At 39.0% G+C, this 25181-nt stretch overlaps 2 protein-coding genes across 2 annotated transcripts in view; one reads left to right on the forward strand and one right to left on the reverse strand.

Moving 5' to 3' along the window:
- SVOPL (SVOP like) overlaps positions 1-8626 on the forward strand; it is a 79144-nt gene extending 70518 nt beyond the window's left edge. The window contains exons 15-16 of the mRNA XM_029917932.1: positions 7515-7628; positions 8070-8626. Of these exons, the coding sequence (XP_029773792.1) occupies positions 7515-7628; positions 8070-8081 (126 nt within the window). The 3' untranslated portion in view covers positions 8082-8626. The remainder of the gene's footprint in view (positions 1-7514; positions 7629-8069) is intronic.
- Positions 8627-20396: 11770 nt separating this feature from the next.
- Positions 20397-25181, reverse strand: part of TRIM24 (tripartite motif containing 24) — a 58124-nt gene continuing 53339 nt past the window's right edge. Inside the window, exons 16-19 of the mRNA XM_029917942.1 lie at positions 24218-24350; positions 23011-23085; positions 22020-22169; positions 20397-21540 (exon numbers count right to left, since the gene is read on the reverse strand). Coding sequence (XP_029773802.1) covers positions 21331-21540; positions 22020-22169; positions 23011-23085; positions 24218-24350 — 568 coding nt within the window. The 3' untranslated portion in view covers positions 20397-21330. The remainder of the gene's footprint in view (positions 21541-22019; positions 22170-23010; positions 23086-24217; positions 24351-25181) is intronic.

Raw genomic sequence — 25181 nt, forward strand, 5'->3', positions numbered from 1 at the left:
CTCCAGGCTCTGAGCTAGCTGTCAGCACAGAGCCTGACGCGGGGCTCGAACCCACGAACGTGAGATCTGACCTGAGCCGAAGCCGGAGGCTTAACCGACTGAGCCACCCAGGCGCCCCCATCTGAGCCCTTTAAGAACGGTTGCTGTTTGCTGTGGCTGCGTGGCTCTTGTGGACACGAGGCCATTCATTGGCTCGCAAAGCTCGATGTTGTGGGGGCTCATCTCTCAGGCACTGGTCTTAAAAGTTGGGGTACCAGATGCGGATTCAAACCCTTAGCTCCCCAGGGAGAAGCTTGGAGTTCTAAGGCCCCTTCTGACTGTGGCGGCTGCGCCAGTTGCGGGGGTTCTGGCCAGATTGTGTCTCAGCCTCTCCTACTGTTTTGATGGGGATTTTTTCTTGTTTGCCTTACCTGTAGGAGTTGCTCGGCTAGTTTTTACATTTCTTTCAGAGGAAACGTTTCCTTTTTAGCTGTAGGTTTGGTCTGTCCAGACGGGCCGGTTTAGGATCCTCCTATGTTGCCATCTTGAATGGGAACTTTTTAGGTTGATAACATAATTTTTATAGTCTGCTTTTTGCATGCAACAGTATGTTGCATTTTTTCACATGAATAAAAGTTGGGCCCTTGGTTGATGCTGAAAAATAGACCCTTGTATGTATATTCCAAAAGTAACTTTCCAATTACTTCATTAGTTCTGTATTGTTAAAGGCCCAAACTATTGGCTATTTTTCTATTATAAATAACAGTAATGAGCAACCTTGTGCTTGCATTTTGCCTGACTTTGGGATTATCTCTTTAGGATAAATTCCTAGGAATTCGATTGGTAAGTAGGTCAAGGGCTCTGCTCGTTTTCCATGGTGACACGTGCCACAGCTTCTCCTTGGGAAGGTCCCACTGGTGAGTAAGGTCTTGCTGCTTCACAGATCTTTGTCTTATTTGCCAATCTCACTGGTAACAAATAATCTATCTTTGTTATTATAATTAGTATTTCTCTGATGGGTAATGAAACTGAATGTTCTTCGTTCATTTTAATTGGGTATTTTATCTTTTTCAGCTTGTCCATTCAGGGTCCTTCCCGTTTTCCAACTCAGTTTTAAATCCTTGATTGGTGAGAGTCTTTCATGTATATGAAGGGTTTCAACCATTTTTCTGACATATTGTAAATATTCCTCCCAATTTTCCATTTGTTTTTCATTCTTATGTTCTCTTTGCTTTGTACAGTAACTGTAAGTTCATAGACACGTTTATCATTACTTTCTTTACAACTTCTGCGTTCTGTGATTAGAATTATGAAAATACACACCTCTTTGCCAGTGCTCTGTGGCCTGCTGGTTTTGGGGGAGAGGATTTATAAGTACTTTATTGAAGTATAGCATACATATAAAAGCGTTCAAATCACAGGCATACAATGTAATCTTTATGAAGTGGAAGCATCCTTGGTTCTGACCCAGAAATCCCTGACCTGTCCTCTGCCAGGCCATGAGATCTGGCAGTCGGAGGCCTAATGTAGGAAACAGCTTTCTGCTTCCCTAACTGGCAGACCAGTGGTCCCTACACACATGGCTTAATAACCTATTTTTTATTCCTGGATTAGAAATGTCTGTTTGCTTAAATTTCCACAATTACTTGGTCTATTTCTAGCCTAACTATTTTAGTCCATTGATCTGTCTGGTTTCGTCATTGTCATATTCTTCTCATTAGTTGAATGCTATTTATAGTACATTTTCAAAACTGGCTGCCTAGGCCCCATCTCATTGTTCTTTTTTCCCAGATGAGCCTCAGAATCATTTAGTTACAATGTGCGTCCCTTGCCTGTCCAAGTCCTATTAAGATTTTAATGATTAATTCATTAAATGTATCCATTAATTTAGGAAAGATGAACCTTCTCCCCCGTGAGTGTTATCTTCCTTAGAGCAGAGTTTGTCTCCATTTGTTCAATGTTCGTTCTATGCTCCTTGCTGACATGTTATTGTTTTCTTCAAAGAGCTCCTGCCTATCTTGTTAAATTTATTCTTAGGCATTTGAAGACTTTTCATTGTTATGATGAGTAGATTATATGCTTTCATTATAAATTCTAGTCTTGCAGTCTAAGTTATTTGTATTTGGAAAGGCTGTTGATTTGAAAATAGCTAGCTCACTGAACCCCTTCAGAATGGGTTTTCATTTGAGCCTCTTGAGTGTTTAAGTTGATAATGTTTTGATTTTAGTCTATCCCTACAGGTGGAACCCTTCCAGTCAACATTTTATTTATTTAAAAAACGTTTTAATGTTTATAATTGAGAGAGACAGAGCTCAAGCTGGGGAGGGTCAGAGAGAGATGGCGACAAAATTGGAAGCAGTCTCCAGGCTCTGAGCTGTCAGTACAGAGCCTGACTTGGGGACTGAAACTCACAAGCCATGAGATCATGACCTGAGCCGAAGCTGGACGCTTGACCCACTGAGCCAGCCAGGCCGCCCCCAGTCAGCATCTTAGTGTACTTCTGACTCCGTAGCTTACAAATGGCAAACTCCCCCCACTGACTTTCTTTGCAGCCACACTACTTGAGTGGGTTCCTTCCTCTCCCGTCCTCACTCCCGTCCCCCACGTAGTGCCCTGCCTCCCAAACCTGCTGCAGCCGTCCCTGCCCCACCAAAGTGGTGCGTGGTGGTGTCACTGAGGACAACCATGTTCTAAATTCAAACTTGACTTCTCCCTCTGATGGCCACGTCCTCACTTTCTGTCACCTTCCCTTGACATCCATCACCTGGTAGACTTTGGGTTTTCTCCTGCATCTCCAGCTGTTCCTTCTCAATCTCCTTGTGGTTGATCTTCCTTCTACTCTTTCTCTGTTGAGGATTGTGCTCAATTTTAGACCCTTATCTTTTTATATCTTAGTTCCCATGTAGGTGATTTCACCCACTTTTATGATTTTAGTTACCAGTCATTTGCTCATAACTCCCAACTTTGTATCTCTGGCCTTGGTCTTTCTTCTGAATTCCAGATTCATGTATGTCTTCGCCTCCTGGGCATTTCCACTCGAATGTCTCAAAACCATAAATTCACCATGTTCAAACTCATACTCAGGATCTTTCCCAAATCCGGTCCTCTTCCACAGTCTCCGTCAGTGAATGGTGTCACTATCCAGCCTGGAGTTCTTCTCTCCCTGCACCCTCCTCATCCTGTTCAACCCCCAGCCATGCAGATTCAGCCTCCTAGTAGATCCTGCCTCATCACCTCCCCTCCCTTCTTACCGCCTGCACCACTCTGGGTCAAGCTGCTCTCCCTTCACTGGGCTGCCACCAGGGCTTCTGGACTGTCGCTCTCCTGCAAGCTCTTCCTCTCCTCCTGTCCCCATCTTGATCTGGGTTGTTCTTTTGTTTATACTCCTTTATTGTCTTGCCCTTGCCCTTGCTCACAGATGAAGACCCAGATGCTCAACTTGGTTTACAGGGCTCCACCAGCGAGCCTCCCAACCGTGTGCTCGTCCCCATTCACCTAGCTATAAGCAAATCTGGCTTTTGTAGGTGATTACCACAGACACCTCCTGGGATTCTCTCCCTTGCTGTTTGTTCCAATGGACTGGAAACCCTCTCCCTTTCCACCCTGTCTCCACCTCAGTTAGCTACGATTAGTTCTCTGCTCAGAAAAGCCATGCCTGATGCCTTAAACTAAGTCTGGTCTCTCTATGAGCTTTTGAAATTTTCCTTCATATTAATTGATTATAATTGCTGATTTGTTTTGCCAGGCTATTCAAAATCTCTTCCAATACTTTAAACCCTGCGAGGAAAACAATATGGGCATGTTTTACTAACTTTAGTATTTCTAGCTTCTCCAGTGCCTGGCATGTAGTGGGCATCAAAATATCTTTTGAATGTTTTTTTTTATATATATAAGATACTTTTTATTTATGTGGGGCTTGAACTCATGACCCCAAGATCAAAAGTCACATGCTCCTCTGAGCCAGCCAGGTACTGCTGAATTTACTTTTTTATATTGATTTTTTGTATCCAACTATTTTACTGAAATAACTTGAATCCTTGGAAAAGCTGATGTTAACAGAGAATGGCATGTGCAACAGATTTGTTGGGAAACACCTGGCAGAACGAGCGAGGGAGCAGGAGTGGACGGGACAACCTTCACACCATGGCGCGGGGGACAGCAGCGAGGGGCCGCCTGGCCAGTGCTTTGTTAGTGAACCGCTAGGTTTTTATCCACTGTATTTATTTACAATTTTTGAATCAATACAATTAAGAGGGCAGTTGGGTGTTTGTATGTCTATATTTTGTTTTCGTTAGGTTTTATAGTCTTCCTGATTTCATAAAAAAAGAAACTGGAAGCTTTTCTTCTTTCTCTAGGCTCTTCATTGGAAATTCAAAAGAACTCTTCTATGAAAATGAATCCTTGCACTTTTGAGGAGGTACTTCCTTGGCCACCATATTTTTTTGGTGTTTCTGTTTCTCTTGGTTTTATCTTTTCTAGAGTAAATGTCAAGGAACATTTTTATTGCATATTCATTTATATTTATTAGCAAAGAACTTTGGGGAGTATTCTCTATGGTTCTTTTCATGTCCTCTGTATTGGTGATTATTCCCTCTTTTACATTCTTAATCCTAGGCATTTATATATTTCCACTCTAATTCATAGTTTATCAGGTCCATTTGTTTCTGATTTGCAATTCATTTAGGCTTTTGTTTTTATTTTTTTATACTAGTTTCTTAGGTGCTTCTTGGGTTGGAAGTTTTTGGTTAAGAAAGCTTATATTCCTTTTTAGATATTTCTCTAAATATAAAAAGATGCTTATCAAATTCCAAATACAGAAGTATATAAGTGAGAAAGGGAAAATTCTCTTATCAGTAGAACCAGCCACTATATGTATCTTAATAGTTTGGGGATAGATTCTTCTAGATGCTGTTCTATGCATATATTTGTCTTTCTGGATATCTATGTACCAGTAATATTTGCGTGGATTATACATAGATGCATGCATGTAGATGTACATACTTTCATAAATATGTGCATAATCTACATCTATCTATATCCATGTTAGTCACTTGTGGAGGCTGATGGAACTCTCTCCACTCACATATATGGTTTGAATATCAAGTCTGATGATGATATATTATCACAAGGGTATAAAAGGGCTTTTAAAAAAATTTTTTATACTGAATTACATCATTTGGGGCCCTGGGAGAACAGGATAGTCCTCTCAAGCAGATCGATCCTAAATGGCTCGAGAGGGCAAGGCAAGGAAACCGGCTGGGGTGAGGGTCCCCATACTGGGGCCAGGGCTTGTGTGGTTTGAAATTCTTGCTGGCGCGTGGGCTTTCTGGTCAGGTTTTCAGAAGCGGGGGCAGAATAGGAGGGAAGGGGTGAGGCCTACGGGCTGCCAGCGCTCATCAAATGTTGTCGGACTTGTCTGCGCACATCTGTGTGAGCAGAGCGCCAGGCTCGTGTGTAAACACACATACACACACTCTCCATCTATCCACACGTCTACACTGCAAAATTTTTATGTAGTCGATTTACCAAGTATTTTCATTTCAAAGGTTAATGTCTTTTGTGTCATGCTTATTGGTCTTCATCATTCATGCATCTATTATTTCGAAAAATATTTCTGATATACAAGTATAAAGGCTTTCAGTGTTTCCATCTAGAACATTAAATTCTTTGATCTTTTCACAACTTATTTATGCTTAAGGCCTCAGGTAAGCATTCAGCTTTAAAAATCCACAAAGCAATGCCTAGCGGTTGTTCTCAGGTCACTAATCATCGCTTTGGCTGGCTATTCTCAGCCGATTTGCCGGGACTCCACCGTTGGAAACCCCACTTCATACTGGGTTCTATTTCGGCACCAGTAGCACACTGCTAATGATTAGACCATTATTGCTACTTAGGTGAATAACTTCCCTCAGATTCTCTCACTTGCATTTGTTCTCAGAAATTTCCTAATTTTTCTTCCATGTTAAATCTTTCAAATAAACCTTAGCGTCCCCCCCCCCCCCCCCCCCCCCCCGCCAATTGACTAAAAAAAATCCTACTGGGATTTGGACTTAGAATCCATTAGAATTACAGATTACTTTTAAAAGTATACTGCCACAATGTTTATAAGAACTAGATTTACTCAATTTTACATATTCTTAAAATTTTCATATACACCTTACACATTTCTTATATATTCCTACATTTATTTTTGTCCCTAATCGTTGTTTGTATCTTACATATTTACTATTGTGTTTTTATTTTTGAGATTTGACCCATGGATTTAGAAGTGGAGATTTTGCAGTTATTTTTCTGTTATTTCTAGTTTGATACCCTTTTAGTCAGAACACATGAAATCTTGTAGGCTCATTTTATGCCCCAGAACACGGTCTAGCTTGGTGAGTGTGTCCTCTGCTGCTGCTGGGTCTGCTGTCCTGTAAATGTCAGCCCCTGTTGGTTGATGGTATCATAAAGGTTTTCTGTATCCTCCATTTTCTGTCTAGGAGTTCTAACAATTGTTGAGACAGGACAGTCTTGAAGTTCCCAACATATGTGGATCCATCTAGATCTCCTTTCAGTTTTTACTGAATATATTTTGATGTTTTTCAGTATACAAACGTTTAGAATTGTGTCTTATTGACTAAACCTTTTATCACTATCATGTCCCTCTTTGTCCCTGGTCTGGGCTGGATTTTAGAAACAGAAATTAATACATTTGATACAGTACATCAAAGAGGGGCCTGGAAATTCTCAGACGATTTTTATAATTAGCATTAGAGTTCTTGGTTGCAAACAAGAGAAACTGAATTTAGGCAGAAAAGAACATATTGGAAGACTATCTAGTCACATCTACTAGATGGCTAGAGCCCTGCTAGGAAGCCCAAAACAGAAAACAAGCAAAAAACCCCCCAAATCAGTTGCCTCTGATTCTGACTAGGAGAGCAGTTAGGTTTTGCAATTTCAGGCAGCCCGGGGGTAATGGATATGGGAGATGGCAGTGTCTGAACTAGCTACCAACACAGCATGATCTTGGCCAAAGGTTGTATATAAATTGGTAGAAATCCATTCTAAATGTGGAAAAGTGAACACCAAAGTTTTCATTGTCACACATGAAGCATCGTTAAGCTTACATACGACATGCTAGATTACATGGCCAGAACCTTTCTCCCCAGTTCATCCTGTCAGAACTGAAGGGGACACGTGGATGTCTGGCAGACAGAGTACTGTACACAGTGAACTAGAGGTTGAGCAAACTAAACTGGTATGAGAGTGTGGAAGCAGATCGCTCTACCTTCCCTGGGCACTGGTTTGCTCTGGAGATGCTGGGGGAGTGGGTGCAGAGAGGTCTGACCTGGCCAGCGCGTGCTAACGTCAGTCCCTGCTCACAGAACCACACAGAATGCCTGCCGCAGGTGTGCCCAAATAACTCACCAGAGGTGTGAGTTACAGAATGGCTGCAAAGGACATTCATTCATGTCTGTGGAGAGATGATTTCTCCTTGACATAAAAAAATCAGCTGAGAAGTGATAAATGGAGTCATTCCTTGTGACTTGCAGGTTCTTATGAGCGCATCCTTCCTGGGGGCCTTGTGTCTTTTCTCATCAGTCTGCATCATATGCGCCATTTCTGCATCGACTCTCCCCATTGAGACCAAAGGACGGGCCCTACAGGTAAGTGGTGCAGAAATCTCTTAAGTGTTCTCAACTACCACCTTTTGACCAATGGAAAGGAACCTGGAGCATGGAAATTCTTTAAAAGAGACATGACATCAGAGTGTGTACTAACGCAATGGTGTGGAGAAAAAAACCCTGGGTATCCACTTGGCTTGCATGTAACTTTGAGCAGCACTGAAGGTAGAGCCTTTGCTAAACTCTTCAAAGAGGAAACTATGGTGTGATTTTCCCTGAATAACGTATTACGCTACAATAACTACTATAAAACTACCATTGCCATTACCAGGTACACAAAGGTAAATACTAGTGTCTTAATTCATTACAAGTTTATTAAGAAATCCTCTATTACTAGTTTCTAGTGTCTGACAGCTGAGGATGAATGGAGAAGGCTGTCTTTTTACTAAGTGTATTGATCTACTAAATCACTTCTTATTCCAGCAAATTAAATGAAGATCTACAAACCAATGTCTACTGGAGAAGAAAAATGCATTTTGTCTCTACAATGAGCTGGGGCACATTTTTAAAAACTTGATTTAATTTCTGTATGCTACTTGGTAATTAAGAAACTGATTATGGATTTTTGAAAAATAAGGCAATGAGAATGAGGTGGGTTAATTTTATATTCCTGTATCTTTTGGAAGCCTGTATAGAACTGTTTTAAAATTATACTTCAGAGATTGGAAAGGTGGGTCTGTGGGAGATGGGTAGGAGGAAGGGGGCTTTTCTTCTTTGACATGAAGTCTGTGCATATGTACTTGATATTCTCCCAGGAAGTTTATAGCAAAAGCTGGACTGAAATTTTGTAGCTAAGGCATGAACTTGAGGTTGTATCACTAAGCCTTTCAAAACAGAGTCACCAAATTCACAACAAAAGTGAACGTTTATATTATGGCCTCCACCTTGATGAAAATTGTTTACTTACAAAATATGCTTAAATGAGTAGGAATCTTGTGCATAATAGGAAGAAACTGGGAATAAACTAATTTTTCCCATTCTGTTTGTATTCTAATTTCATTACTTTATGGGAGAATCTCTGATTCCCATGAGATTAAAAAAATGAAAGTGCAGCAAGCTCTCTGACATCATGTGACTCTTTGCCTTCTGTTGAGCAACTGCTTCAGCGCAGGACATCACGCCTTGCTTATCTCTTTAGTAGGTTAGGTATGGTGTGGAGAGAAAACACCAAAGGTTTTAGATTTAGCTTCTTTGATTGCTATTCAGACTTACTCTGGACACCTCTAAAAGTGGGGGCCCTGGGGCTTGGCTCCCCTACCTCTCTAATCCCCCTTTGCAGTGGAAAAAGAACTCACTGCGACCCCCATCAAGTATCACTATATAAGCAAACTATGTGTAGGAGGGCGTTTATATCCCTGCTTCAACAGAGGTGTGTGAAAATCACCTGCGTTTGAACAAGAGGCATAAGTAGCTTAAAGTCAGGAAACTTTTTCTGTCAAAGGCCAGACAGTATTTAAGACTCTGTGAGCTAAACATGGTCTCTGCCACATACCCCCAACATCTCACTAGCCTTAAAAAATGCAAAGGGGTGCCTGGGTGGCTCAGTCGGTTAAGCATCCAACTCAATTTCAGCTCAGGTCATGATCTCACAGTTTGTGAGTTTGAACCCTGCATTGGGCTCTGTGCTGACGGTGTGGGGCCTGTTTGGGATTTGCTCTCCCCCCTCCCCTGTAAGCTCTTTCTCTCGCTCTCAAAAATAAATAAAAACATTAAAAAATTTATTTTTAAAAATGCAAAAAATATTTATAGCTTTCAGACTATTGGAAAGAGGGCCATAGTTTAAATAAATTTTTAGGCCTAAGATGAAGCAGCTCCTGCCCAGGGTGCTTTATCAGCAAACTGAAATTTAAATAACTTTCATGTCTCTGTAAATGTTCTACCGGCCAGAAAGCATGTGTTCAGCCAGCTGGCTGCCAAGCCAGCTCCGGCCTCTTACCTTCTTCCTTAGTTTTTAATCCTATAAAAGTTTCTTGCCTTCTGGCCCAAGTTGCAGGTCTCTCTGGACTCTTGGGAGTGGACACTGCCTGCTTCATAAAGTGTCAATAAGGTTTGTTTGGATCACCTATATTGTCTTTGAGTGCAGCTCTCTGATTTAAACAAACTATGGGTTTTTAAAAAAACCATATATATATATATATATATATATAAATATGTATATATTAAAATATAGTTCCCAGAAAGGTTCCAGATCATTACAGTGGGAATTGGCAAAGGATGGCAGCACTTAGGGAACTCCTAAAGCTTGGAGGTATATATCCACTGCATAAAATTCTGGGAGATCTGGGGAAACAAGACACTTGTACGCTTCTAACCAATTGAAATAGGCACAGGTTGGCCTATTAAAAGCCATTGCTAATCAGAATCTTGGAAGCCAAAGTGCAGAGTTGGTAGGTATAGGTTGAGCACTTAAAAGATGTTGGATTGCAGTGTGCTTAGACTCCGTGCAAGGATAGGTAGGTCACAGAACAAACACTAAGTCACACTTAGCAACCTCAAGAAAAAAAAAAAAACCTCTGTGCAACAATGTACCTAGAAAACACCACAAAATCCCAACCTTCCGGTACATCTCTCTTAAGTATCAATTTGGCTCTGGGAGACCCAAGGCTTAAAGGAATAAGATGTTCAAGTTTCAAAGAACTGAGTGCTTTACTTTCCAGCATACCTACTTCATGTCTAAGAAGTGTGGTCCTGGAAGCTGAATCTACTGACAAGAAGTGCCCTTGAAAGTAAGGGTTCCCAAATCAACCACCAGGATGGGATACCTATTTTAATTGGTATGTAGGAGTCTCTAAAATTCAAAAATGCCTTCACCGAGTCAGTGCAAATGGCTAATGAGAAGTTTCCGAGACCATGGGACATGGACAACCCCCTCTGTCTCCCTTTACTTGAGTTGCCTTTCCATTCTGAAGCGACCACTGGGCCATAAACAAAGGTCCTGGAAGTTGGTGGCCTTAAAACTGCAACAGCTCCAAAGCCAGCAACCTAAGACCACAGCTGGGCCTCCCCTGTTGCACCCATCCTAGGGGGTCCATCAAAACGCGGGACCACAAATTGGTGCAATCAACTGTGATACCTAAGAAAGATTGTCCTTGAAGGTTTTATCAAAGCTGAATGCCTCCTTAGCTACTCAAAGGAGGGACCTCTGCCCCACCCCCAGGCTAGGGTTGATGGAACTCAGAGGAATTCTCTTGTAAACTGCTACCAGTTATTCCCTTAAACAGCCAAGGGGAAGCTAAAATTAATGGAAACACTTACCAAATGTGATCCTTGGAAAATTGGCTGAAGCTGGTGAAGAGTGAATGTTTATTATTGCCAGGATTATTTACTGTTCGTGCTCGTTGAAACTTGACAAAGTAGTTGACAGTACTTTTTAAAATGGAACTCCATGGTACTGACGAGGGAGCATAAGGCAGGCTGAAGGCAAAGTACAAGTTGCCCTCTCCACCACCTCCCCGCCCCCCAGAGCCCCCTCCCTATCCCCCAGGTGGGATATGCATGATATTCCTTGGACACTCCTGGCTACCCCAAAACAAGAAGGGACCAAAAAGAACCCCCAAAACCCCCCACACATGGATAAACTGAGACCACCGGTTTACAAGAAAAAGGCAATTCTAGGAACCCCCCACTGTCTTCATGTTAATGCCTTGCTAGAGCAGAAAACCAACTCTCAGGTTGATAATACCTAGGCCTCCAGTAATCTGAGTCTTGAGCATATTTAAGTCTCTTTGGAAACTTTTGACTTTACCTCCCCCAAGTCCACAGTATATAAGCAGTCATTGTACACAACCCCAGCGCGGCTCTTTCTGCCCACAGGTCCTGACCCTGTGCCTCAATAAAATCATCTTTTTGCACCAACGACATCTTCAAGAATTCTTTCTTGGCTGTCAGTTCCAAACTCCACCATCACCTGAAAACCTCATCAGTACCCTATGGTCAGAAGTTGGCCAAATAGTGGGGAATGTGGGTGTCTTAGGAGGTTAAGCACTATACTCTTGATTTTGGCTCAGGTCATGATCTTGGTTTGAGACAGAGCCCTTAATAGCATTCAGGGTGCACCCCAATTCTTTGAGCAATTATAAACCATTTTTGTTTTACAAATTGAGTCTTTACCAGTACAGAAAAAGGCCACCCCTCATGGGGTTTTTTTTTAAATACCAATTCCCACACCTCCTCTATTCAAAAGGCTGGTTGATTCTGGTCTTAGGAAACAAAGATTCTCTTAGAGGAACTTGCATTCTTTCTCTGTGCCTTTGAGATGCAAATGTATTAACCAGTCTTTTCTAGGGAACATCAATGGCCATCTCTTTGAAATGCAATCCTCAGGGAGGTAATTCTTACTTTAAGTCTATTTAGAAATTAGGTAAGTGAAAAATCTTTTACGTCTTCTCCACAAATACTAGTAAAAAGTTTGAGCCACCTGATCAGGTAAATTTATTCTAGCTGTTAGAAACACAATTTGGATTCAATTATTTATAAATTAGTGAAGACCTGTTTGCATCTGTGTGTTTATATGTGTACATATATGTACATGTCTAAAAATGAGAATTTTTTTCTACCTTCAGATAGTATGGCCAAAATTAATTTGTAAAAAGCTTTATGTAAATTGCTTAAAAATAAGTATAAATCAAGTATACTCTGTTTTTTAATAAGATCAAGCGATCTAGGATAATCTCTGGTTTAAATAAAAAAGCTAATTTAAGTTTCTTGGCTTAATTAAAACAGCAAGTCTTTAGCATTACTAATATTAAATATACACATAAGACTTGTGTTTGGCTTAGATCATGATCTCACAGTTCATGGGTTTAAGTCCTGCATGGGGCTCCGTGCTGACAGCTCAGAGCCTGGATCCTGCTTCGGATTCTGTAACTCCGTAACTCCCTGCCCCTCCCCTACTCTCTCAAAAATATTTAAAAAATAAAAAAAATAGTTTCCAAAATTTTTCTTGTGACAGGAAACCTTAAAGATGTACTGAGGCAAATTAAATGGTGGATATTCACTGAATATCTAGATGATCATTTACAAGTCATATAAAACACTGAGACATTAACTACTGAACATGGGTTTAGCCACAAATGGCTTCCTTTTACAGAGGAAATAAAAATATTTGGGTCTATTAGTAAACATGTTTTGTGCCACACAGCAAACTTCCCTGAGAGGAATATACTTATAGAAATTATAGAATGTGGATTGTCAAATGTGTAGATACAAAGTGCTAGCCTAAGAGATAGTCCACAAGTACTTACTGCTAAAGAATTAATATTCTCAGGGGTTTAATAATTCTAAGTAATACATATGAATAAAGGAAACACCTCTGCATAAGAGTAGATGTATTTGGGGGTAAGAAAAGGCTTCAGATATATGTTTTTATTAAAGGAAAAAGAATAATTTGTTGAATGGAAACAATAGATTGTGCCAGAATGAGAAAAAAAAAGGGCAAAATCTGAATGAATATTTAAAAAGTTTTTGAAGGGTTGCAGAAAAGGAAGTTTATGTGTAGTTAAACTAAGATTGGAATGGACTTCTTTGAAAAATGAGTTTTAATATAAAAATGTACTGGCACAAAATTAAAATTTGGTTTTCTGTTAAAAGGACAGTTTTCTCACATTGTTGGTCTGCTGTTAAGATACTGTAAATAAAAATTTTTGCTTTTTAGGTATGTGGCAGAGTCTCCTCCCTAAAGAAAAAGACCTCAGATAAGGGAAGGCAACCTGGCTAGTGCGTACGTGATCTCCCTCACGGCCTGTTGCAGGAGACCACGCCAGCACACCGTGCGCCTAGACGGTACCCAGACACGGGAGATCGAGAAGTAGAAAACGCCACGCGGTGTTCTGGGCTCAGTGTTCTGGGTATGAACCCAACTAAGCGCCTGCCAGAACGGAGTTGCTTCTGAGGAAGAAAAGCCCCTGTCACAGTTCTCTGAGAGGAAGCTGCTGCAGGCGGATTGCTTCACCAGAATTTGTATCTTAACCAAAACAGCTTACTGTGCCTCGTGTTGTCTTTAGCAGGTCTTCAATTATTTAACCCAGTTTTCTCAATATTTAAGAGTTAAGGTTTTTTACAGTTTTCTACTTTAGAGAGAGTGCACACATGTGAAGAGGGGAGGGGGAGAGGGAGAGAGAGAATCTCAAGCAGGCTTCAGGCTCAGCCTGGAGCCTGACATGGGGCTGGATCCCCCAACCCTGGGTTCACCACCCGAGCTGAAATCAACAGCTGGATGCCCAACCAACTGAGCCACCCAGGTGCCCCTAAAAGAGCTAAGGGTTTTAAAAAAGAACTATGTAAATTTCTATATTTGCCTTTGAAGTCACTTTGGTTAAGTGACAAAATTCCCTCAAATTCTAAACAAAGTCTTTTTGACTTTGAACAGATACTTTCTAAAGAGTAATGTTAAATGGCAGAGGAAACACTGACAAGTAAGTGATGTTTAACCTTCTCAGGTTCCATCTGTAGGAATAATGTAAATGTTCCAGAAATTACATTAAATTCCTAATAATCTGGTATGTACTGGTATCTTATTAGTCACAATTCCAGTTATTATTTTAATATATTCTATAACAGAAATAGCATTTGCTGATCAATTCCATTATAATGAATAATCATTACATTTTTAACCATGGGCATTTTACAAGTCTTCCATCATTAATGGAGCGTTATGGTTTCACTCTGTTATTTCTGCAAAAGTTAGATTCACAGAAAGGGCCCTATCAAGTACTCTTGACCACCGACACTGCCATTGAATTTTAAGGTGTTAAACCTTGGGTACATATTTCACAACTAAGGAAGGTTCCATCTGGCATCTGATCTTATGGAAACACTGGAGACTCAAAGTCAAATTGACTAGGCTAAGAAGCAGACATCGAGATCAAGTGTTTCCTCCTTCCCTCTCTCCATCATTTTCCTAATTGCTTTACCATGAAGGTCTTTAGGATTCTTTTGTCCACCTTATGGCCTGCAAAGAAGATACTATTACACACATTTCTCAGGTCATCACAAAGGATGGTAATCAAACCTCCTACCACCTCAACTATAAGGTCTCCTATGATGCTGAAGATTCTGTAATTTTTTTAATACTTGTCACAAACTTCTCCCTGATTTACAATGCCTCAATTTCTCTGAAAAAAAGTGCATTGGATAAACATTTCTGGGGAGGTAGACAAACAATGACATGAACTACATAAACAGGCCAACTGGCTTGAAGGAATATCCCTCTCTTTGAGAATTTCTAATACTTTTTTTTTAAACGTTTGAGAGGGAGGAAGTGCGTGCGAGCAGAGTTGTGGCAGAGAGGAGAGAGAGAATCCCAAGCAAGCTGTGCTCCATCGGTAGGGCGCCCCATGTGAGGCTCAATCATGGCTTGAGTAGAAAGCATTTTTGATTTCTATTTGGTTTGGGACATAGGGATGAGTGATAAAAGCAGACAAATGTTCACCTTTAGTGCAGAAGACTGATAGCCTGCTGCATAGTTTTGATAAGGATCAAATATATACTGGTTATTACTAGCTTCTTAAAGGGTCTATGTCTGCCTGCAGAGCTCACCGATAGTTAATACTGAGCTGGATGATAAGCACCAGAGAAATCTTGTGAAAGTGGTTTTACAAGTAGAAAATCAGAGACATTTATCATGTAATGCTCCCTGCATGTCCACTCCCCCTTGAGCATGAAACAGAACCCCAGCTTCATACAGCAAAGAGTAGCGTTTTGTGCTCACGTGTCCTGTCCCTGTGCCATAATAAAGCACCTTATTGCATCAAATATGTCTCAACAATTCTTTCTGGACTGTTTGCTCAGTGCCCCACATCAATAGGAACCCTGACCCAGGAGCATTCTCCAAAACACAGGCATTATTTTGATGCCAAGAACTAGTGTCTCCCTAATACACTGCATTCTCTCAGAAGTTTTCAATGCATGTGGGCAGCCACTGACTAGCTAGCAGATCATCTGTACACCTGGAATGACAAGAGAGAAAGGAAGAACATAACCAGCCCCAAGAATATGTGCAGGACATGTTTTCTGAATCCTACACTGAGAGCTGAAGAGCCAATGGTGACTGAGTCACATTATTTTTGATCAAACTTCTTGAATGGTCAAGAGGACGATCAAAAGCGGGGCCGGGGGACTACTGAAATAAATTTCTGGGTCCAAGATGGAACCACTCTGCCCAGGGTGCCTCATCAGCAAACCAAAACTTAACTCTGTAAATGTACCACTTGTCCAGAAACAAAATATACTCAGTCAGCCAATCCTCCAAATGCCAAGCCAGCTCTGGACACCGTACCTCCCTTCTTTGTGGTCCCTTCTACCCCATTTTGCAGTTCCCTTGATCCTTGAGAATGGAGACTGCTCACTTCACAAAGTGTTTGTCTGAATCACCTAAATTGCTTTCTTTAATCATTTTTAAAGGTTTGAAAACCACCTTGGTCTATTGATCAAGATTTTTAGGCCCAAATATTTTTGATGTAAAGACATCTTGGTTATGTAAGGTTAGCTGAACAACCCACCACCAATCATAACTGAAAAACCTGAAGCTGATGTTAGCAGCAATTTATAATTATAACCAAAGGATAGTGGTGATTCACAACCATAGTCAACAATGACAAAGCTGATGCACAAGCACCTGCCCAAGAATTCCAGGAACTCCCAGTACCTGTGGAGGTATCAAAGCTTAAGGAACTTTACAGTGTTGTCCACCACTGTCTAGTACCCGGGGTCCCTAGAAGACACTAAATTAGTCAACAGCAAATATTATTATCGTGATTTTAATTGAATACAAAATTAGAGAAATCCTTTATAAACTCATGTATATTTGCTTAGCCTCCTTACAGTTTTAGTCATTAGTAGAAATGGAAGTCAACAAATTTCAAGTCACTTACCTGTAACAGGTTTTCTGGTTTCACAGCTCACTAAAAGGTAATCAGTCATGTAACTGCAATCTCTGTACAAAGAATATTTTACTTGATGCAATATGATAGAAGTTGAATTTGTTTGAACCTAAGGCTTTTTTTTTTATGATTTTAAGTAATCTCAACACCCAACTTGGGGCTCAAACTCACAACCTCGAGACCCAGTCTATTGCTTGCTCCATAGACTAAAGCCAGGCGCCCTGAACCCAATGGTTTTACATATAGAAGAGAAAGTGATTTCAGTTCCTTTAAGCAAAGTCTACAGTGGCAAAAAAACACTTTGTAATATGAATGCCGAAACCTTTATTTTAGACTTTCTGTACATTAGGCTTTCTTAACATATATCTTCCTCATCAATAAATCCCTAAAGTCAATTGGATTAGAGAACCAGCATTGTCAGAGCACAGTGCCTCCCTCTTGTTGCCATTCTTCCTTTTTCCTCTTAAGAACACCTTGACTTTCTTTGGAAAAATGCCACTTCTCAGGTCCATATATTCCCATTCTAAGGGTGGGAAGAGCTTAACCTTGGTTGATCCTTATATTCTATCCCCTCCCCCTAAATAATAACTGGACTTTAATCATCAGTAAAGATTCCTGACTGCATTTTCTGGCCCACTTGTCTTAGGTTTAAAAGGCACTACAGAGCATGGGTAAGGAATTCACTCAAGTAACCTGATATATGGCAGGGGACATAGTTGCCTTTTTTACATATCGCATTTGAAAATATGGGAAAGAATTTTACAAAAACATTTACCTTGCAATTTTTAGGTAAGCACTTTTTTATTAGGACTCAAATTAGGCCTTAATTCTACTTAACTCAAGAATCAGAAGTCTATTCTTACCCTTATAAAAAGTAAGTTCTATTTAATATCCAATAGTGAGTTTTAAAAACAGTTGGAATTTCAGAGACTTAAAACTTTCTAAGGTTTACAGGTGAAATTAACATAGGTAAACTTTCAAAATGACCTATGCAAGTTCCTACTCTGTCTTCCTTCCTCTTCCAAGGAGACTTTTTCATGGCATGTTTGGTTTTCCTACTTTGAGAGGAGTGGGAATCAGTGATTAAAGTTACCATACCCTTCCTGTTTGTAAAATTATTCTTTGCTTATCTTTTAAGGTTGGTGAAATGCATGTGTTAGAATTTTTAAAAAGTTTTCCTATTTATAGACTAGTAGCTCATCCTTAGATGATTCAGTTTTATAGGGGAATACACAAAGGCAGTAATGAAGAGAGACCCAAACTAGATACAATTCTACTGAATGACAAATAGTAATTTTTCTATTAAAATTCCTTGTGGTAAAACATTCACAGTGAAAATCCATCAAAGCTAATTTTTATTAAAAAAATCAAAGCACCATTTGCCCCCCTCCCCCAAATTGAAAAACAAAGACCAAACAACAACAACAACGACTACTGCCTCAGACAGATGTCCTTCACAAAAAGCAAATCTTTGTGGGGAAAGAAATTGGTGGTCTGATTGGCTAGCATTATGCTCACTCAGGAACACGAGCTACCACCATGTGAATTATGACTTATTAAATACACACCCAAGATGAAAGGGCAATATATGTAAAAAGATACCAACTATTACTTTACATGAGGTTATAAAATACTTCTAAAAATATGTACATGTTATTTAAAAGGAGGACCTCCGTAAGAAATTAGATGGTTGAACTCATTGTCATGTCCATAATAATACCAATCAGATCACTCAATTTCTCTCATTCATAACAGAAAATAAGCACACCTTCTATTTACATCTAAGAATATTTTGCTCATAGGTAGCAACTTTAGGGATTCACGTTAAATTATGGATCAGGCTTCACCAAAGGAGGAATTCCTCCTTTCATTGTCTAACTGGTCTGTCCATGGAACCCAAATTTACAAGTTAAGCACTGTCACAACATAGGAATTTGAAATGCAAATTCATAAATAGAGCAATCAACTGGACTCACCCTTCTGATTGTAAAATGAATCTTCACGAAAGCATTCCTAAATCACACCGCATTTATATTACGGTGTCAGAGTAAAACATGGTGCCTATTGTTTAGCTTGGAAAAGCAAGTCAAACTACCAAGGGAAGAGGACATTTTCCTTTTAGCACATCCAACATCCGACCCCTCCATTCAGAAAAAACAAGTGAGGCCTGTTAATTCAAAAGGACAAAATAATCGCATTGCCAGATGCTCATGTACAGATATATTCTGTATATGTTATCATTGCCTTATGCCCAAAAGATCAGATGCTTGACACATGGGAAAGCTCTTGATGAGCTGGACTTCGGTAAATCCCGGCTCCCATATGGTCTCTTCATTCATAAGCCCTGGCCAAAAGTGTGCTTCTGTGATCACTTTTAGCATTAGGGGGTTTTGCAGCTAACACACTAGGCTCTGGTTCTAAATCCAGAGGGAAATTCCTTGGAGTTTTTAATCAGAGGTAAACACTGTAGTGTTTAAAGTTTAGGTCAAGGGTGCTTTAATCACACTGAACTTCTGCGAAATGATTCTCTAAATGAGCACAGTTATTTAGGCTCACATTATACCTTACTTCTTTTAGAATTTCAGGACTTTTTTGTTGGGATCCACCTGGGTACACAGGTGCTTGTTAATTTAAGGTCACAGGGCTTTAATCTTAAAGACCATTATAGAAAGGCTATTTGGAGAAACAAACACCTAGTTTTAATGTAATTTGTATTATGTATGACTACAGGAAAAATGGTTCTTAACTGCCTTTCAATCAGCAAAAACAAATGGTAAAGGTGAAATACTGTTTTTAGTACATGTGCTGCCGAAGCGAGCACAGAAATACTGTTTTTAAAGATTAATGTAACAGTGGAAGTTTTGGGCACATTAGTAGAAATTCTAGCTCAGGTGCTAGACTTTAAGAAATTATTTATCTCCCTTAAGAGCTATTTCCCTTTGTGATCCTCCTCAAAATGTATCTGTATTGCTCTGCTTTTCCTCAGGAAACAAGTATGGAAGAACAAACAGAAGAGCAGTATTCTAAGATGCCAGCAAGAAACCTCCAGAGCTGCTGTGCTAAAAATGCTGGAGCGAAAAAAGAGACAATCAGAAGGTGTATGCACTGTTACCAAAATTTGTTCAGCCTTTAGAGAATACATGTCAAGTGCGTCTTCACAATCCCACCACTATTCTGAAACACACATCTGGAAAAGTGATTAAGATTTTGTAAGTGACATATTATGGAGAAGACCTATGACTTGAGAAGCTAATGTAACTCATTTTCTCATATTTTATCTTTAGCAATACATGAAAACCCAATGAATTAGCCACAGAATATTTTTAATTGTCCATTTTAACGAGTATTGCCTTGTGGAAAAAGCAAGTCCTCTAGGTCTAATTCATGGGAGATGATACCATCCAAAGACTAAGGTTCTTCTATATTTTTATTTTCAGCTCTATTTTTATTTTGTCAGCCTCAAGAGAAAGATTTCCTCAATTAATGTTTTATAAAGGTACTTTGAAAAAATTGACATGAAAAATATTGTCCCATCTGCCAGTCTATCTCAATTTAGTTTCCTTCTTTGCTGAAAAAGCAAAAGGAATAAATGGATGACCAGTTCAACTAGTCCAGTCTGGCCTATTAGTAATATGCTTGCTCTCAGAAGATTGGTTTTTTATATCTCTACCAGGAGAATGAAAATGAAATTCAGAATAAAGTCAGATAACAGATTCAATTTGAGGTTCTGACTTTTAAAAAAAAAAATAGGAAATAGAACTTTCAGGGGGAAAAAAAACACATTTTCCTTATAGTTCCCTCCGACTGCCCATTCCCAAATTCCACAACACATTTTTATTCCAAATTATAAAGATGAAAACCACCAAACCAGTCCCTTTCAGCGGAACTTATATTTAATGCTCAATAGGGTATATTTTGAAGAATCCTCACATCAAATATGCTGCACACTGTGGTATTTCATGTTCAGGGTAGTTCCACTAACAGCCATACTGCTAACAATGAGTCTTGTTATAAAAGGATCACCTGCACAGTTAAAAAGCCAACAACAAACTACACAGAGACACACAGCAAACCAAACATGTGTACACTTACTTCCTCAGTGGAAGAAGTTATATTTAGAAATGTACGAAAAATGGCTTTGAACACCTTCTATACCAAACACCTCTACAGACAAAGAAAACCAAAACAGAACAAAAATCAAACATTTGTTTTCCTGCTTTTTCTTTAATACAGTTGCCATCTTACATGATATACTGTTAGGTGCCTTCTTAATAGCATCTAATCTACTTTCTCGTTGCACCAGTCAGCATCCTAGGATAGAACTCATATCACCACTCACGTTCACGGAGTACCGTTCTTAAGTACAGCACACCTAATTCATGGTTGGGCCACAATTCATGGATAGTGGTATTTTCTAAAAATGGATTAACACACACATCCAAACCACATTAACTTTCAACTGAAGAGTTCATACATAATCTACTTCCTCTCTATAGTTGCTATCACTCCAAATTGTAGTTTTGAAATCCAAGAAGTGGGAAGAACATTTTTATTGTTGCTGCTTTTTTTCTTCTCTCCTTTCTCCTTCCTCCTTCCCTTTCACTCCTTTCCTTCTTTTTTTCTTTCTTAATAAGAAGATTAAAAGAAATGGTTTATTAGGGAAATCAAAATCTAGTAAACATCAAAAACTTACAGATCAGAGTGGTCACAAACTCGTTTTGTAATGATGTTAAAATTACTGACAAAATGTTTTTTAAAAACAAAAACAAAAATATCTAAAAACCAGCACACGCCAATGGTGTTGCTTATTTAAGCACTTGGCGCTCCTCTATGCTTTTGAGGCGTTTCTTCCGGGGCTGTACAAAGTCATCATCTGAGTCATCACTAAATTTATTATCTTCTGATTCATTCCTGAATTCTAGTTTAGGAAACTTTTTTTCTGGATAAAGGTTCTTTAGAAGTTCTTCAAAATAGCTTTCAAGTTTTATACCAGCATTGGCTACTTCTGAATCAGGCTGTTGGGTAAAAATAAAAATATGAGTTAAAAACAAACCTCAATATTTTAACAGTCAACAGTCAATAAAATAAGTAAATTTCCCACATTTTTGCTCCCTTTAACTCAAGTTTTGGGAAAGTGTTTATGTATTATCACTGACATAAAGTAAATAATAGCTCAGGGCTAGATAAAGTCTAGAGAAGGTCAGATAAGAAGTAAATAAAAGGCTTGGGCTCATCTGGATTATTCTATAAGGGAGTGGTAACTTTATTTTCTAAATTGTTTTCAAGTTGTCAGATATAATTTGCATTTTCACGTAGCATATAATAAACCTCTGGATAGGTGTGTGGATAAAGTTTTCCTAATTACCTCTCATTCCCTGAAATACTCAAACTTTCAGAAACTTATACTATCATAGATACACATCTCTTTTGTTGATGAAGTGTTAGGTTTAACATTACTTTCCCACTGCTATTGGTTTTTGTTTTTTCCTCTTACCTCATTGAATTCGGCACAGTTTTGAAAGATCAATCTAAAATCAGCTACAAAATCTTCAGGCTTTGTGTACATGGAATAATCTTCTTGTAGTCTCTTCTTGATCGTTGACAAGTCCATTGGATTTTTAATAATTCTGTAATAATCAGGCACCTTTCAAAATAAATGAGATGCTATAATAAAAATAACTAAATCCTGCCTGTCCTAAATAAATTCTACAAGCAGGAACCTTTTAGAGGCAATAATGCACACGTGCACACACAGGCACATACCCCTTCCTGTATTGTTAAAGTCAACTTAGTACTTGAAATCTCAGCCTGTATAAATCAAAATATGTACAAAAAATTTTGGGGGTGTTTATCTCAAGTCAACAGTTTTTTCCCAACAGTTTAGGATATATGCCTAAGCCTCTTGAGAAACAATACAAATCATCCCAGAGGGGCGCCTGGCGGGGTCAGTTGGGAGAGCATGTGACTCTTGATCTCAAGGTCATGAGTTTGAGTCCCATGTCGGGTATAGAGATTACTGTAAAAAAATAAAATCTGGCGGGGCGCCTGGGTGGCTCAGTCAGTTAAGCCTCCAACTTCAGCTCAGGTCAGGTCTCATGTTCGTGGGTTCGAGCCCCGCGTCAGGCTCTGTGCTGACAGCTCAGAGCCTGGAGCCTACTTCCGATTCTGTCTCCCTCTCTCTGTGTCCCTCACCTGCTTACACTCTCTCACTCTCTCTCAAAAATAAAATAAACATTAAAATTTAAAAAAAAAATCATTTCAGAAAATAGGTAAGATACATGAGAGGAAGAATATATGAGAAATGAATACAAGTTTTGGACCAATTTGTGAACATTAAAGTGTATTCAAGGTCAAAGCATTCTGTTTGTATTAATAAAGCTGTAAGCTTTGGATTAGATATAGGAAACTGATTATACATTCTCATAAATCAAATTTCAAAAAAAATCATCCTGTGTAAAAATACACAAAATGACATTAATACTTACTGTTAGAGGAACTGGATCTTGAAAAGCCAGGCTCATTTCATGGCAATAAAGAAATAAAAGTAGGCGTTCACACTTCTAAGCAGAAAAATAAAATTAAAAAATATAATAAAATAATGAAATCACAGCTTATTTTTAATAACAATGTCATGGGTCTCAAAAATTAAAGCCAGGTAAGTATAAGAAAAACACACTAGAGTTTTCATCTCTTCAATCATTTATGAAACTATACACTGTTTACTAGTTTGGGGTATATGTGATATAGGAGAGCAGTTGTTACAATTATAGGAACAAAAAGTATCATGAGAAACCTATTTGAACCTGTTTAAAAATAAGTTTCCACTTAACCCTCCAATTTGTATATTGGGTTCTTTTATATTTTACTTATTATTTATTTAATATAATTTATTGTCACTGGCTAACATACAGTGTGCATGGTATGCTCTTGGTTTTGGGGGCAGATTCTCATGATTCATAACTTATATACAACACTGTATATTGAATTATTATTAATAATCAATAAGAGCATATGTATGTAATCGATCCGGGGTGGAACCCTTTCTGTGGTGTGTCCAATCCGAGGCTGCCTCTCTGAATGCCGAAGGCCCCAGCTGAGCACTGGGCTACTGCTCCCTGCTTCGGGGCTTATCCCAGTAAACACAGTATCATTTAGCAAAGAAACTTCTTTAGCACTAAAGAAGTGCTGATGGAGCACCTTTAAATGTTAATTATAGTTAACTATATTTGCTGAGTTATAAACCCAGTACCACTGGGTAAAGGAATGGAATTCTTTCCAGGGAGAATAAACAGGAAAACCCATCTCTATGGTGCCAATTCTCAACACATTAGGGAGAAAACTTACCTACAGTTAGAAATAATACAAATTTACTGAAGGTACACTAAATTTAAAACTCTATACCACATAAAGAATACATGTTTTACCTTGTTCAAGTATAGTCTTTTAATCTTATAAAAAAATGTATAGACAGTACTGTAATTATTTTTTAACCAGGAAAAGTCACAAGTTACATCACTTAAGATTCTTACACTCTTGTGAAAAAACTAAAGAAAAAAAGATATCAGTGTAAAATTCTGAATTGAATATACTACCTCTTTGCGAAAGGCACACCTGCATTATAATAATCCATACAAACAAAAAAACTATTTAGCTAACAGTCTAAGTTAGAAATGTAAAAAACAAAAAACTTACCCTTTTATCTATTGGTGTTAATTTAACGAGCCCTTCAGTTTTCTTTTTCTCTGAGTTGTGACTGGGAGCATCACAATCATATTCAACTTCTGGTTTAGATAAGTCTCGGCAGAAAGTGCAAATCCACTCTCCACTGTTGGGAGATAAAGTATTTTTGAATTCTTTTTTTTTTTTTTTTTTACCAGTTTATTTTTATTTATTTTGAAAGAGAGATAGAGAGCAAGCAGGGGAGGGACAGAGAGAGAGGCAGACAGAATACCAAGCAGGCTCCATACTATCAACGCAGAGCCTGATGCGGGTCCTGAACTCATGAACTTTGAGATCATGACCCGAGCCAAAATCAAGAGTCAGATGCTTAAGTGACTGAGCGCCCCAGGAATTTCTGAATTCCTAATGCATCATTTCTCCCTTTACCATGTCACTTTCCCACTTCCTCCATACCATCTATAACACATATTTATTTATCTGGCATGAATTTTAATCCCTGAGAATTTACTGCATATCTACTATGTACGTAGCACCATGCTGAGAGAGCTTAAAAGCAGAAATACAACACGAGGGCCTCCTTAGTCAAGGAGGTATGAAACACTTACATGAAAGAAACACTTAAAAAATAAACACATTAATTAATTTATGGCTGATGTGAGGCACAATTGTTATTTTCTCCAAAATGATTCACAAATAGGACTATTTTTCCAACTTTATGGTACTATTCTTCCAACTTTAAACGTGGAATTAAATTTTAAAGAGCACACAGCTTTTGAGGAACTAAAGAGATCAACACAGTGGTGGCTGTTCGCCATCAGCAGCAGCAGGAGCAGCATCTCAGGTTGGTTTGAAATATATTTGAGATACTTATAAACGATACAGCTCAACGCTTGGCAAAAAGATGCAATAACTGTGGCAATTACAGTGTGTAAGGATAACCGTTTTTTAGGGTAACAAAGGTCTGTGTTTTTCTCCC

The sequence above is a fragment of the Suricata suricatta genome, chromosome 2, assembly GCF_006229205.1.
Source record: "Suricata suricatta isolate VVHF042 chromosome 2, meerkat_22Aug2017_6uvM2_HiC, whole genome shotgun sequence".
NCBI classification, from domain to species: domain Eukaryota; kingdom Metazoa; phylum Chordata; class Mammalia; order Carnivora; family Herpestidae; genus Suricata; species Suricata suricatta.